This window comes from Salmo trutta, chromosome 36 (genome assembly GCF_901001165.1).
Source record: "Salmo trutta chromosome 36, fSalTru1.1, whole genome shotgun sequence".
NCBI classification, from domain to species: Eukaryota; Metazoa; Chordata; class Actinopteri; order Salmoniformes; family Salmonidae; genus Salmo; species Salmo trutta.
The window spans coordinates 13,873,599-13,886,524 of record NC_042992.1 but is presented as its reverse complement, the minus strand read 5'-3'; the positions used below and the strand labels follow the sequence as shown (position 1 = coordinate 13,886,524).

The 12,926-nt window shown below is 47.9% G+C and overlaps 1 protein-coding gene across 3 annotated transcripts in view; it reads right to left on the bottom strand.

The window, feature by feature from the left end:
* The window catches only part of LOC115175484 (inactive phospholipase C-like protein 2), a 45,943-nt gene that overhangs the window by 10,221 nt on the left and 22,796 nt on the right, over positions 1-12,926 (bottom strand). The window contains exons 2-10 of one of the 3 annotated variants that reach the window (XM_029734733.1): positions 8,363-8,464; positions 7,485-8,054; positions 7,013-7,173; positions 6,110-6,698; positions 4,374-5,582; positions 3,779-4,028; positions 3,205-3,491; positions 1,855-2,058; positions 1,103-1,178 (exon numbers count right to left, since the gene is read on the bottom strand). In XM_029734733.1, the coding sequence (XP_029590593.1) occupies positions 1,103-1,178; positions 1,855-2,058; positions 3,205-3,491; positions 3,779-4,028; positions 4,374-5,582; positions 6,110-6,698; positions 7,013-7,173; positions 7,485-8,054; positions 8,363-8,464 (3,448 nt within the window). The remainder of the gene's footprint in view (positions 1-1,102; positions 1,179-1,854; positions 2,059-3,204; positions 3,492-3,778; positions 4,029-4,373; positions 5,583-6,109; positions 6,699-7,012; positions 7,174-7,484; positions 8,055-8,362; positions 8,465-12,926) is intronic. The other 2 variants (XM_029734734.1, XM_029734735.1) reach the window with 2 other exon arrangements.

Genomic DNA, 12,926 nt, shown 5'->3' with positions numbered 1-12,926 from the left:
CTGTCCTGGGTCTCTGTGGGTCTGTTTGTGTTTGTGAACAGAGCCCCAGACCAGCTTGCTTAGGGACCTCTTCTCCAGGTTCATTTCTCTTTAGGTACTGGCTTTGTTATGGAAGGTTTGGGAATTGCTTCATTTTATGTGGTTGTAGAATTGAATTGGCTCTTTTCTGGATTTTGATAATTAGCGGGTATTGGCCTAATTCTGCTCTCTATGCATTATTTGGTGTTTTACGTTGTACACAGAGGATATTTTTGCAGAATTCTGCATGCAGAGACTCAATTTGGTGTTTGTTCCATTTTGTGAATTCTTGGTTGATGAGCGGACCCCAGACCTCACAACCATAAAGAGCAATTCTCTCTCTCTCTCTCTCTCTCTCTCTCTCCTCTCTCTCTCTCCCTCTCTCTCTCTCTCTCTCTCTCTCTCTCTCTCTCTCTCTCTCTCTCTCTCTCTCTCTCTCTCTCTCTCTCTCTCTCTCTCTCTCTCTCTCTCTCTCTCTCTCTCTCTCTCTCTCTCTCTCTCTCTCTCTCTCTCTCTCTCTCTCTCTCTCTCCTCTCTCTCTCTCTCTCTCTCTCTCTCTCTCTCTCTCTCTCTCTCTCTCTCTCTCTCTCTCTCTCTCTCTCTCTCTCTCTCTCTCTCTCAAACATATGGTTACGTTGCCAAAGCAAGTGAAATCTCTCGCTTTCAAATGTCATATTATGTCTATATACAGTACAAAATGGAAAATAAATAAACATAAATATGGGTTGTATTTACAATGGTGTTTGTTCTTCACTGGTTGCCCTTATCTTGTGGCAACAGGTCACAAATCTTGCTGCTGTGATGGCACAGCAAGCTCTCTTTCTCTTCCTCTTTTTACCAAACAGTCCTGCTGTTTACAGTTGAACAGTGAAAGGGGCTTTTCATTGGTCATGCCTGACTAAACAACCAACCTTTGACCCTGATCAGTGTATGTGTTTGTGTGGGTTCAGATTCTACATTGGTTCTATTTTGATTCTACATTGATTCTACTGTGGTATTTCACCCAATAGATATTTATCAAAATTGGATGTGTTTTCTATTTCTTTGTGGGTCTGTGTAATCTGAGGGAAAGTCTCTCTCTCACCTGTTGTCTGTATTTGTAGGATCCTGTCGTAGACTCCGCCTGACAGCTCCATCACTGCTCTGCTCGCCTGGATCATCTGTAGACAGAGTACACAAGATCAGTCTATTATTCACACACACACACACACACACCACAGCTTCCTCCTATTAATTTCTCACCCAAGCATTCAAGTCAAGGCGTGAGATCCACTTAGCGAAATAAGATGCTCATTTATGCTAATGCTATTCAGGGCCATGGTGAGCTCTCCCTCACTCCGATTCATCAGGAATGAGGATGCACTCTCGAATCACACACACACACACACACACACACACACACACACGCAACACACACACACATATCAATTTCTCACCTGGAAATTTCTTTGCGCTTGTTTAACATTGAAAAATGACCCACACTAAATGAGTGTCACATTTTTTCACATTGAGATTTTAATCATTATTCAAAATGAAATGAAAAGAGGCACAGTTATCTCCCGTGAAGACACGGTGAGCTGTCCCTCACTCTGATTCATCAGGAATGAGGATGCACACACACACACTCTACTTTGGGGGCATACGCGAAAGTAATCACGTAAATGAAATCAGTGACAGAGATGGTGGCAGGGAGAGAGAGGGAAGTAAAGAAAGAGGTTAAAAACAAGTCAAAGAATCAATCAACTTATAACCTGCACAACTATTCTCAATGGAAACCCAAAGCGCTACATAAATAAAATGTGAAGGATTGACTAGGATTGATTGATCGATCCTCACCGTTTCGTAGGTGGAGACCACCCTGCGTAGGACGTCCGGCAGGGGCCCCTGGGGCTCCATGGAGGGGTAATGCTCCCTCAGCTCAAACAGCATCAGGGGGTCCCCATCGGCCCCCACCACACGGGATCCCAGGGCCAATACACACTGCATGAGGTTAGCCACCGCTGACACCCCACACAGCTCCCTGAACACTGCCACCGAGTTCTACAGGGACAGAGAGATACAGAGGGTCGGGGGGTTTATATAAAAAACACACACCCACACATCTATATAAAAACAGACACACTCACATACTGCTTGTCCTGTATTAGTGATAGTGTTCTGTGGATCATACTGTAATCCTCTACTAAGCCATTAGTTGCTGGGGTTTAATCATGGAACAAACTGACATGGTTTCCTGGGATACCATCACTGAGAACATCTGATTGAATTAGAGAAGCTTTATTGGGAGATGGTTAAAGTGACAACCACAAAGCGACCGTATCACTGCCGTACTATTGAATTCATGTTTTATTGGGGTCATTGAACCGCTAAAATCCAAATCAGTTTTATTTAACAGCACAAGTTTGTGTTTTTCATCATGAAACCTAACCCTAACCTTAACCACACTGTTAACTGTAATGCCTAACCTTAACATTAAATTAAGCCCAATAAATCACATACATTTTTACAATATAGAAAATTGTTCTAATCTCTTCATGATGTCATGGTGCTTGCCTTCAGTGTTTACTTCTGTTTAGGGGTGTGTGTGTACAAGACTGTGTGTGTGTGTGTGTGTGTGTGTGTGTGTGTGTGTGTGTGTGTGTTCACGGCCTCTTTGCATTAGTGCATCAGTCTACTACATCAGGGTGACATAGTCTGATGACTCAATGCGTGAATCTCCAGCCTAAACACATCAGAGGTCCTTAACATCACTTAGACAGCCAGGCTAAATGCTTACAGGGACCATCACCTTACCATCAGCTTACCATAACCATAACCTGTCAGTCTAACGCAGATCTTCATAGATCAGGCTAACTAGCCAGTTTAGATGCAGTAGACAATCTCTCACTGGTTCTGTGTTGTCTACCGCCACTCAGTCTGAACCTGTTGATGTCCGTTTTTTTTGATTGAACCTTTATTTAACTAGGCAAGTCAGTTGATGTCTCTGGAGGAATGATCAGCCATCTTTATGGTCATAGTTTAGTGATCACTGAGATGAACCCAACCCACGGAGGGTTCAATCTACCATAAATTGACATGTCTATTCTGAGTTAGACATCATCTGTTGTGAATACAGGTATACAGGCATTTCAGTCATGAAATGTGAAAATTGTGATTGATAAATTACTGTTTATCCTTCCGCCTCACCTGCATGTTCTCCCGCAGGTCCGTGGCCTCCTTCAGTTGCGGGCCGGCCATTTTGAAAACCTCGTCCACTTCTTTGATCCCCAGGTCCCGGAGTGCAGCGTAGTCCCTCCCTCGCCTCGCCTTCCGCATAGACAGCCCCCGCTTGTAGGGCTTTCCCCCTCCTCTCCGGTTGGTGAGGGCCACATGGACGAACAGCATGGCGTACGGGAGGTCCTCCCCCATCAGTGACTGTAGTGGTATGTGCCGGTAGCCTGGCTGTAGGCACTCCAGGGGAATGGTGTACTGACCTGTGGTAAAACAGGGGGGATTACAAATGATGTACAAGAGTGTTAGACAATGAAATGACCATGAGAAGATAGTGAATGTTCACTCACTCTTTAACTGCTAGCAAGTGTTCTTTATCTTAGCTAGTGATACTTGCTTGTGAGCTAGCAATAACCTTTACATGGCTGAAAGGTTGTTGTAGTATCAAATCAAATATTTATTGGCTTCAGACAAGCTCAACCAAAAGCAGACTGGACACCGGACTAGCAGTCAATGCAGAGCTGACCTTCGCCCTCCCTCCACTACTAACCTATGAACTCGTCCCCTATGAATTCATCATCCAGCACCACGAAGCGCACCATGGCCAGCTCGGGCAGGTTGATCTGGAACTCAAAGCTCTCGTCAAAGATGGGGTTGTCTCCGTTCTGCATCACTGTGCGGGTGCGGCGCTCGGCACAGTCGGCAGGGATACCGTGGATCTCCACGTAGACGTACGGGTCCACCACATCTCCTTTAGCTCCAGAACCACTCGGACGGGGGAGGTTCTGACCACTGATCACCTGCATGGATGGATCCGGTTTATTGATTGATTGTCTGTTTTTTGTTAGTTTGTTTATTTGATTGATGCAAGTGTACTGAATAACTGAACCAATACCATTCAACCACTAAGAGAAGTGTAGTGAATAACTGAACCAATGCCATTAAGAGAAGTGTACTGAATAACTGAACCAATACCATTAAGAGAAGTGTACTGAATAACTAAACCAATACCATTAAGAGAAGTGTACTGAATAACTGAACCAATACCATTCAACCATTAAGGAGCCAACAAGCCAGGCAGTGAATAGCAGCCTCTATTAAACAGATATAAATAAAACACTGCTGTCTATCTGCTAGCCACTCACCTTAACATGGAGCAGCTGAGGGGACACACCCGGCACAGAGTCTCTCGTATCGGCGCTGAAATACGACACCTCCTGTCGCATGATGGCGGGTCGCAGCACGTACCCACAATTCCCGTTCTGGCGGAACCAGGCAATGTTAAGGTCCATCATCAGCCCGGGCGTCTGGTAGTTCAAAGCCACAATCTGGCAACCACACTTCCACAGGTCCTGTGGGTTCATGTTGCTAGAGTCGATGCGCATGGCGCTGGGGTAGACCCGCGACAGGAAGCGCTTGTTGTAGTTGACAAAGTCTCCCGGGCGCTCGCTGGCGCAGCGCACAGCCAGGGTCTCGTTGAACGAGCAGAGCTCCCAGGGTTTCTGGGTAGAGAACGACAACTGGAAGTCTGTAAAACGTACTGACTTGCACAGAGTCACCAAGTCAGAGAGCTCCTTTAGGAGCTGGAACCGTTTAGGGGTAGTAGGAGGGGTCAGGGATTTAATGCTACCACCACCCCCTCCACCTTTCTGCCCCCCCTCCCCTTCTCCTTCTCCACTGTTACCAGACTTCATTCTCTGGCACATCTCCGCCCCCTCGTCTTCGTCAGTCACATCCCCTTCCGCCCCCCCGCATCCCTCCTCCAACTTCTGCCCCTTCAACAGGATCTTGCCCCTCAGGGCATTAGGCGAGGGCAGGTACCCCTCCCCTTCCCTGAGGGGCTCCGTGTACAACCTCTCCCCCAGTATCTTCCTCAGGTGCTGGAGCATGACTCTCTGCTGGCGGGGGGAGCAGTGGTTCTCCACGCACAGGATCAGTGGAAACTCCGAAGCCTCGAATGCAAAACGGCCGATCACATCCAGGACACAGTTGAACTTGACAGGCGAGGTGAGGGTGTGACCGGTATAAACCACAGGTTCGTCGTCAGGGCCGTCCCACACGTCCACCTCCACACACCTGCAGCCCATCTTTAAAGCCCGGATGTAGCCGGTGATGTCAGCGGGCCCCCTGAACTGGTCCTCGATGAGGTAGGTGTTGTGGGAGGAGTTGATGTAGTAGTGGGATAAGGGCTGGCTCATGTCCTGGCACACCTGGCTGTGTTCCGGGTCAAACAGGTGGGACTCCAAGGAGGTGAGATATCTGGTGAAACCGTCCAATGAGAGGCAGCCTTGGTGACGTCCCTCCTCCGACGGCTCGTGGGATTGGATGAGCTCCAGACTGGAGTCTTCAGTCCCCTAGACACGGAGGGCAGAGGAGAACAGAGAAATGAGCATCTCTTGAAGTGAAATTGTCATTTGTATTTCTAAATCGACCACAGTCTATTGGAGGGACACTTTATTTCTTATCAACTAGACAGCGCTAAGAGGGACAATAGAAGAGAAAAGAAAGAGAGAAAAAGGGAGAGAAAACCCATGAAACAGTCCTACTGGTAGAACAGCAAACCCATGAAACAGTCCTACTGGTAGAACAGCAAACCCATGAAACAGTCCTACTGGTAGAACAGCAAACCCATGAAACAGTTCTACTGGTAGAACAGCAAACCCATGAAACAGTCCTACTGGTAGAACAGCAAACCCATGAAACAGTCCTACTGGTAGAACAGCAAACCCATGAAACAGTCCTACTGGTAGAACAGCAAACCCATGAAACAGTCCTACTGGTAGAACAGCAAACCCATGAAACAGTCCTACTGGTAGAACAGAAAACCCATGAAACAGTCCTACTGGTAGAACAGAAAAGTGGTCCTCTTCGCCATCCTTACCTGAGCCATGCCCTGCTCAACCTCCAGGAACCTCATCAGATCCTTGGTATCCAGGTACTCCTTGTTGCTAGAGAACTGCACCAGCAGGAAGTAGATCTCCGGTCGAGTGCAAAGGTCGTGAAAGACCTCAATGAACTCCTCCTTGGTTACCCTGCCCTCTATCCCTCCTCTTCTGTTGTCTGCGTTTGCTCCAGCTCCAGATTCACCCCCATCCCTTTCCTCAGCTCCAGTCACAGCTGGAGCTCTATCCTCCTCGCCAGCTCCTGAGCCAATCACAGCTACAACTGAAGCCCCAACCTTTGCTTCAGCTCCAGCCACAGTTCCAACTCCAGATGTCCCGGCCCCATTCATCCTCTCCTTGACACGATGGAGCTCCTTAAACCGGTGTTCCACTTTCTCACTCCTCACCCCAGGGTTAACACTCCTGATCAGACCTACAGCCGACCGCAAACTGATCCCCACCTCTCCTCCACCCTGTCCATCTGAGACAACCATAGAGGAAAATGTCTCTGCTAGCCAGGCGAGACGAAGGCTGTCCTCACTGCTGGCCATCATGTCTATGGCATGCTTCCCATACAGAATCAGATACCTAGGATGAGACAGAGAAGGATTGCACAGAGATTGTCATAATTAAAAGATACCAGGGTAGGAAATACTATGGGAGTCATCTGTTCCAGTTGTTTTCATTCACTTCCACTTGTCTAACTGGGAGTTCCATTTGGGTGTCAGTCTAGATTTACATCTTCAAGGATCTTGACATCCTTTTGATATGACACCACTTAGCCATGGAGAGTTGTTTAAACTAAAGCACAACCAGATCTGGCAACCCAGCAAGACATTGTGTACATGAATCCTAAGTCCAGATCTGGCAACCCAGCAAGACATTGCGGACATCTATCCTACCTCAGGCCAGTGACCCAAACGTTGGCCACCTCTGCAGAGTTAGCCACCAGGTCCAGAGCTTCATAGGTCTCTCCATAGATGATAGAGAAGGCACAGTCCTCAGAGATCTGGTCATAGACACCGCTGGTCCTAAAGGTCTCTGTGTTGCGGCCGGTGCGGACCTAGAAAGACACAAAGAAGGATCCAATCAAATGAGACAAAGTACAGAACAGTATACATGGGAGTTAACAGTTCTTATTGTTTCAGTCAGTTCCATTCACTGACTGAGTTATATTTGGCTCCAAGACAGTACTGAAGAATAGTCAATTCCTAATGAGTGCAAACTCCATTTAAATCTATTGCAGATCATTCAATTTAATTGCTCTGTTTTTTTACAGGAAACCAGACGTCATTGCATTTATCAGGAGTTAACTCCATAAAGATTCATAACATCGCTGTCTCCACTTGGGTCTCCTCCTAGGTGTGTACCTACCTCTCTGATGGAGGGGACGGCGATACGGGTGTTGCTACCTACCTCTCTGATGGAGGGGACGGCGATACGGGTGTTGCTACCTACCTCTCTGATGGAGGGGACGGCGATACGGGTGTTGCTACCTACCTCTCTGATGGAGGGGACGGCGATACGGGTGTTGCTACCTACCTCTCTGATGGAGGGGACGGCGATGCGGGAGTTGCTACCTACCTCTCTGATGGAGGGGACGGCGATGCGGGTGTTGCTACCTACCTCTCTGATGGAGGGGACGGCGATACGGGTGTTGCTACCTACCTCTCTGATGGAGGGGACGGCGATACGGGTGTTGCTACCTACCTCTCTGATGGAGGGGACGGCGATACGGGTGTTGCTACCTACCTCTCTGATGGAGGGGACGGCGATACGGGTGTTGCTACCTACCTCTCTGATGGAGGGGACGGCGATACGGGCCTTGTCTGACTCCTTCTTGGAGGGCTCCCATCGCAGGGCCTGCAGACCTGACTCCAGCAGGTAGTAGCGTTGGTAGACTCGTGAGTTGGAGCGCACCTTCCGAAACTCAGTACCCTCCATCTGGAGACAGATGAGACGTCAAACATGCACATACCTTGATCCTATTCACTAGGAAGCAAATGGGCCGAAACGGGGAGGGACTACCTGCACTTGACCAATAAGAAACATTTTTTTCCCCCATTTTCCGCTGTGAAATGTTTTGCTACGGTGTGCACTAACGAATACACCCCAGTTATATTTCAGTCACTTATATAAAAAACAAACCAACAGACACTGCCACTTCAGAACTGTACAACTAGAATGTAACAAGTGTAACTAGTGTAGTAACTGGTTTATAACTAGTGTGTGTAACAGGTGATGTTCCCCACCATAGCGCTGATGCAGTCTGCAGCGCTGCTGATCTTCCTCTCAGAGAGACTGCTGCTGAAGGAGACCGTCTTCTTCCTCTCACGACCAGCACGAGACCCATCCTACAGAGAGAGAGAGAGAGAGAAGGAGAGGATGTGTGGGGAATCGATAAGAGGAAATTGGGAAAGTAGAGAGAGAGAGATTTATTAATACAGATAAACCTACACTCCTACCCAGCCCAGCCCAGGCTCATTTCACTTTGTTGGTGTTCTTTCTGATAACATGTGTCAGAGTGCCTTTGACCTTCACCAATAACCCATTAATCAAACACTGATGGGCTTTGAAAATTCAAGTTCCATGCCCCCTTGATGACTTTGGCCTCCAAATGATCTCAGTTCTGTCACTGTTTTGAGAGAAAGAGAGAGAGAGAGAGAGAGAACTGAGCTGAAGGAGCAGCCCCCCAGCTACACCAGCCGAGACACAGAGCTTCTACAGGACCAGATCAACCAGTGCAGGACCCAGCTGAAGAACTCTGTCCAGGAGCTGAGAGAGAGCCTTACCACAGCTCTTGAGGAGGTAAAGACCACCATGAGGAAAGAGCCTTACCACAGCTCTTGAGGAGGTAAAGACCACCATGAGGAAAGAGCCTTACCACAGCTCTTGAGGAGGTAAAGACCACCATGAGGAGAGAGCTAGTGCAGGTAAAGGAGGAGATGGTAAAGGAGTTGTCTGTCATCAAGAGGGTGCTACAGCACAGAGAACAGACTGTAGAGACTCCTAGAGAGAAGCTGCAGCCCCTCACCTCCCCTAACAACCCCACTGACCCACCTTTACCCACAATCCCCTCCATACCGACAACACTTTACCCACACCCCCAGTCAACAAGGAGGCTCACATGGAGACACCTACTACAGAGAGAAGGTCTCTGGCCCCCCCGACACACCCCTCCAAGAAGATAAACTCTTCCCTCAACACAAGGTGTGCAAAATATGGTGCCCAAAAACACAGGATGCACTCCACATCCTGTCCCAGCCTGACTTTGGCACACCAGGCCACATCATTATTCACACTGGCACCAACAACCTGCGAGAGGAGCAGGAGAGAGTAGGCAGCCTGGTCAACAGAGTAGCAGAGAGGGCCTCTGTGGTTCCCCAACTCCCACATCACCATCTCCACTCTGCTGCCCCGCAAAGACTTTCATCCCCGTACCATTCAGAAAGTCAACGCTGACATCACCAGAGAGTGTGGCCTACTCCTGAACGTACACGTTGCTCACCACCCAACAATCACCCCAGAGCATCTGCACGACCACTCCCACCTGAGGAAGCAGACAGTAGGGATGTTTTCCAAGTCTCTAAAGGACGTGGCACTTGGTAGACAAACACCCCATGCTGTACTGGACAGAGGACCACCCAGAGACCCCTACCAGACCACTGCACCACCAAGGAGCCCCAGGCCCCCACAACGCCCCACCAGACCCAGTGCACCCCACCCACCACCAGACCATTACCACTTCCATCGGCTTAGCCAGACCGGACTGGGCCCAGCCTACTACCCTGCACCAGACCACCACCCCTACCAGACCAGAGAGGAAGCCCCACAGCCCAGAACTAGCCCTCCTCCACTCCACAGGGCCCAGCCTACTACCCCTCACCAGACCACCACCTCTACCAGACCAGACAGGAAGCCCCACGGCCCAGAACTGGCCCTCCTCCACTCCACAGGGCCCAACAGCAGGACCAGCGCAGCTACACAGAGGTCGTCAGAGGACAGGAGAACCCTGTAGGATTAAGTGAGATTAAACAGCTCCTCCAATACATCTGCACTAAACACACACGGACGCATGCACACACACACACACACACCTGTGGTACTAGAATTTACTTGTTCAATGAATAGGAATATATATATATAACAAACAGAAAAAATGTTAGCTGTTATCCTGTTTCTCACTCTTAACAACTTATTAGTTAGTAGTTACTGTATTTCTGACTGCTATTCTTTCTTTTTGCAACATGAAATCACTATCAGTTAGTATGTGGAACATTCAGGGCCTAAACTCATCAACCTATCAGTTAGCATGTGGAACATTCAGGGCCTAAACTCATCAACCTATCAGTTAGCATGTGGAACATTCAGGGCCTAAACTCATCAACCTATCAGTTAGTATGTGGAACATTCAGGGCCTAAACTCATCAACCTATCAGTTAGCATGTGGAACATTCAGGGCCTAAACTCATCAACCTATCAGTTAGTATGTGGAACATTCAGGGTCTAAACTCATCAACCTATCAGTTAGCATGTGGAACATTCAGGGTCTAAACTCATTAACCTATCAGTTAGCATGTGGAACATTCAGGGCCTAAACTCATCAACCTTTGGACTGAAGAGTTTAGCACTGGAGTTCAACAAAAATCTTAAAGATGTTGGCGTCATCCTTCTGCAGGAGACATGGTGTAAGGCTGACGTTGTCACTCATTGTCCCACAGGCTACAGTGAGGTAATTGTGCCATCACAGAAACACAGCTCTGTCAATAGAGGCAGAGACTCTAGAGGACTGATCATTTGGTACAAATCAGAACTACAAAATCTAATTGATCCCCTCAAAATTGGTAAATATCACATTTGGTTAAAACTGAAAAAATAACTTGTACTGACAGAAAAATGTGTTCCTTTGCGCAATATATATCCCTCCCTCAGAATCCCCATATTACTCAGAGGAGATCTTCCCCAGCCTTGAGGAAGAGACGTGCCATTTCCAGGCCCAGGGAAATGTGCTCATCTGTGGGGACACAAATGCGCGCACAGGAACACTACCTGATCTAACGAGCACACGAGGGGACAGCTTTATTACAGGCCATACTGTTTCTAACTGTCTTCATCTCCCCCATAGAAACAACAGTGACAGCACCGTCAACAAAAATGGAAGGGATCTTTTGCAGCTCTGTAGAAGCCTGGGTCTGTGCTTTGTCAATGGTAGGTTACGGGGGGACTCTTTGGGGAGATTCACCTACTGCTCACCTCTTGGCCACAGCACAGTAGACTATATGATCACAGACATTGACTCTTTCTCTCTCAGCTCATTCACTGTCAAGCCACTAACACCTCTGTCTGATCACAGCCAAATTACCTTGTTCCTCAAAAGAACAGACATGGACACAACCACACATTCACAGCCCAGTAAGCTGTACAACATCAGAAATTCATACATCAAGGACTCATAACCCCACTCATAACCCCAATCTTTAAGAACGGAGACAAATTTGACCCTAACAATTACAGAGGCATTTGTGTGAACAGTAACCTGGGGAAGGTTTTCTGTAGTATTATAAATGTAAGAGTTCTACATTTCCTTAATAAGCACAATGTCTTGAGTAAAAGCCAAATTGGATTTATACCAAAACATCGCACAACTGATCATATTTACACCCTACACACCCTGATAGATAAACATGTCCACCAAAATAATACCAAAATATACGCTTGCTTTATCAAATTCCAAAAAGCATTTGATTCTATTTGGCATACAGGACTGTTCTACAAAGTTATTGAAAGTGGTGTAGGGGGTAAAACATATGACATAATTAAATCAATGTATACTGGCACTACGTGCAGCAATAAAATTAGTAAGAAAAGAACAGAATTCTTTAACCACGGGCGGGGCCTTCGCCAGGGTTGCAATCTGAGCCCTGCACTCTTCAATATTTACATTAACGAATTGGCAACTATTCTAGAAAAATCCTCAGCCCCTGGTGTTAGTCTCCACAATTCAGAAGTTAAATGCCTACTCTTCGCAGATGACCTATGCCTGCTGTCACCCTCAGCACATGGCCGACAGCAGAGCCTGGACCTGCTAGAGCAGTACTGCCAGACCTGGGCCCTGGCAGTAAACCCCAAAAAGACTAAAATAATGATTTTCCAGAGAAGATCCAGATCTCAGGGAATTAGACCAAAGTTCTCAATTGGTACAAAACATATAGAGTACTTGTCACGTCTGATTTGGACTGGCGGATAGGCGGAATCAAATGCAGGAGACAGAGGTGCTGGAGGTGAGTGTCTTTTAATAAAACGGACACACACAAACGCCGAAAAGCACAGGGCGCTATACAAAGTTCGCCTGGGAGAAACACTTTCCCATAAAACACAAAATATAATTCAAAGGCACAAAAAGGCAAGGAGCGCAGCCCGGTAAATCCTTCCCGTATAATTGTCGGTAACACAACGTGGACAATAAACAATCCTGCACAAAATCCCAACTGAAAACACACATTAAATAAGTCCCCACTAATGACATACACAAAACAGGTGCGGAACAGACAGACAAAACTAAACGTCACAGAAACAACGATCGGTGGCAGCTAATAGGCCGGCGACGACGACCGCCGAGCGCCGCCCGACCGAGGAGGGGTGCCACTCTCGTTGGATCCTGTGACAGTACCCCTCCCCTGACGCGCGCCGACGCCGGCCTCGGGGACGGCCCGGAGGGCGAGGTGCCGGCCGATTCGGTCGGCGACGGTGAAAGTCCAGCAGCATAGAGGGGTCCAGAACGTCCGCCGCCGGAACCCAGCACCTCTCCTCCGGACC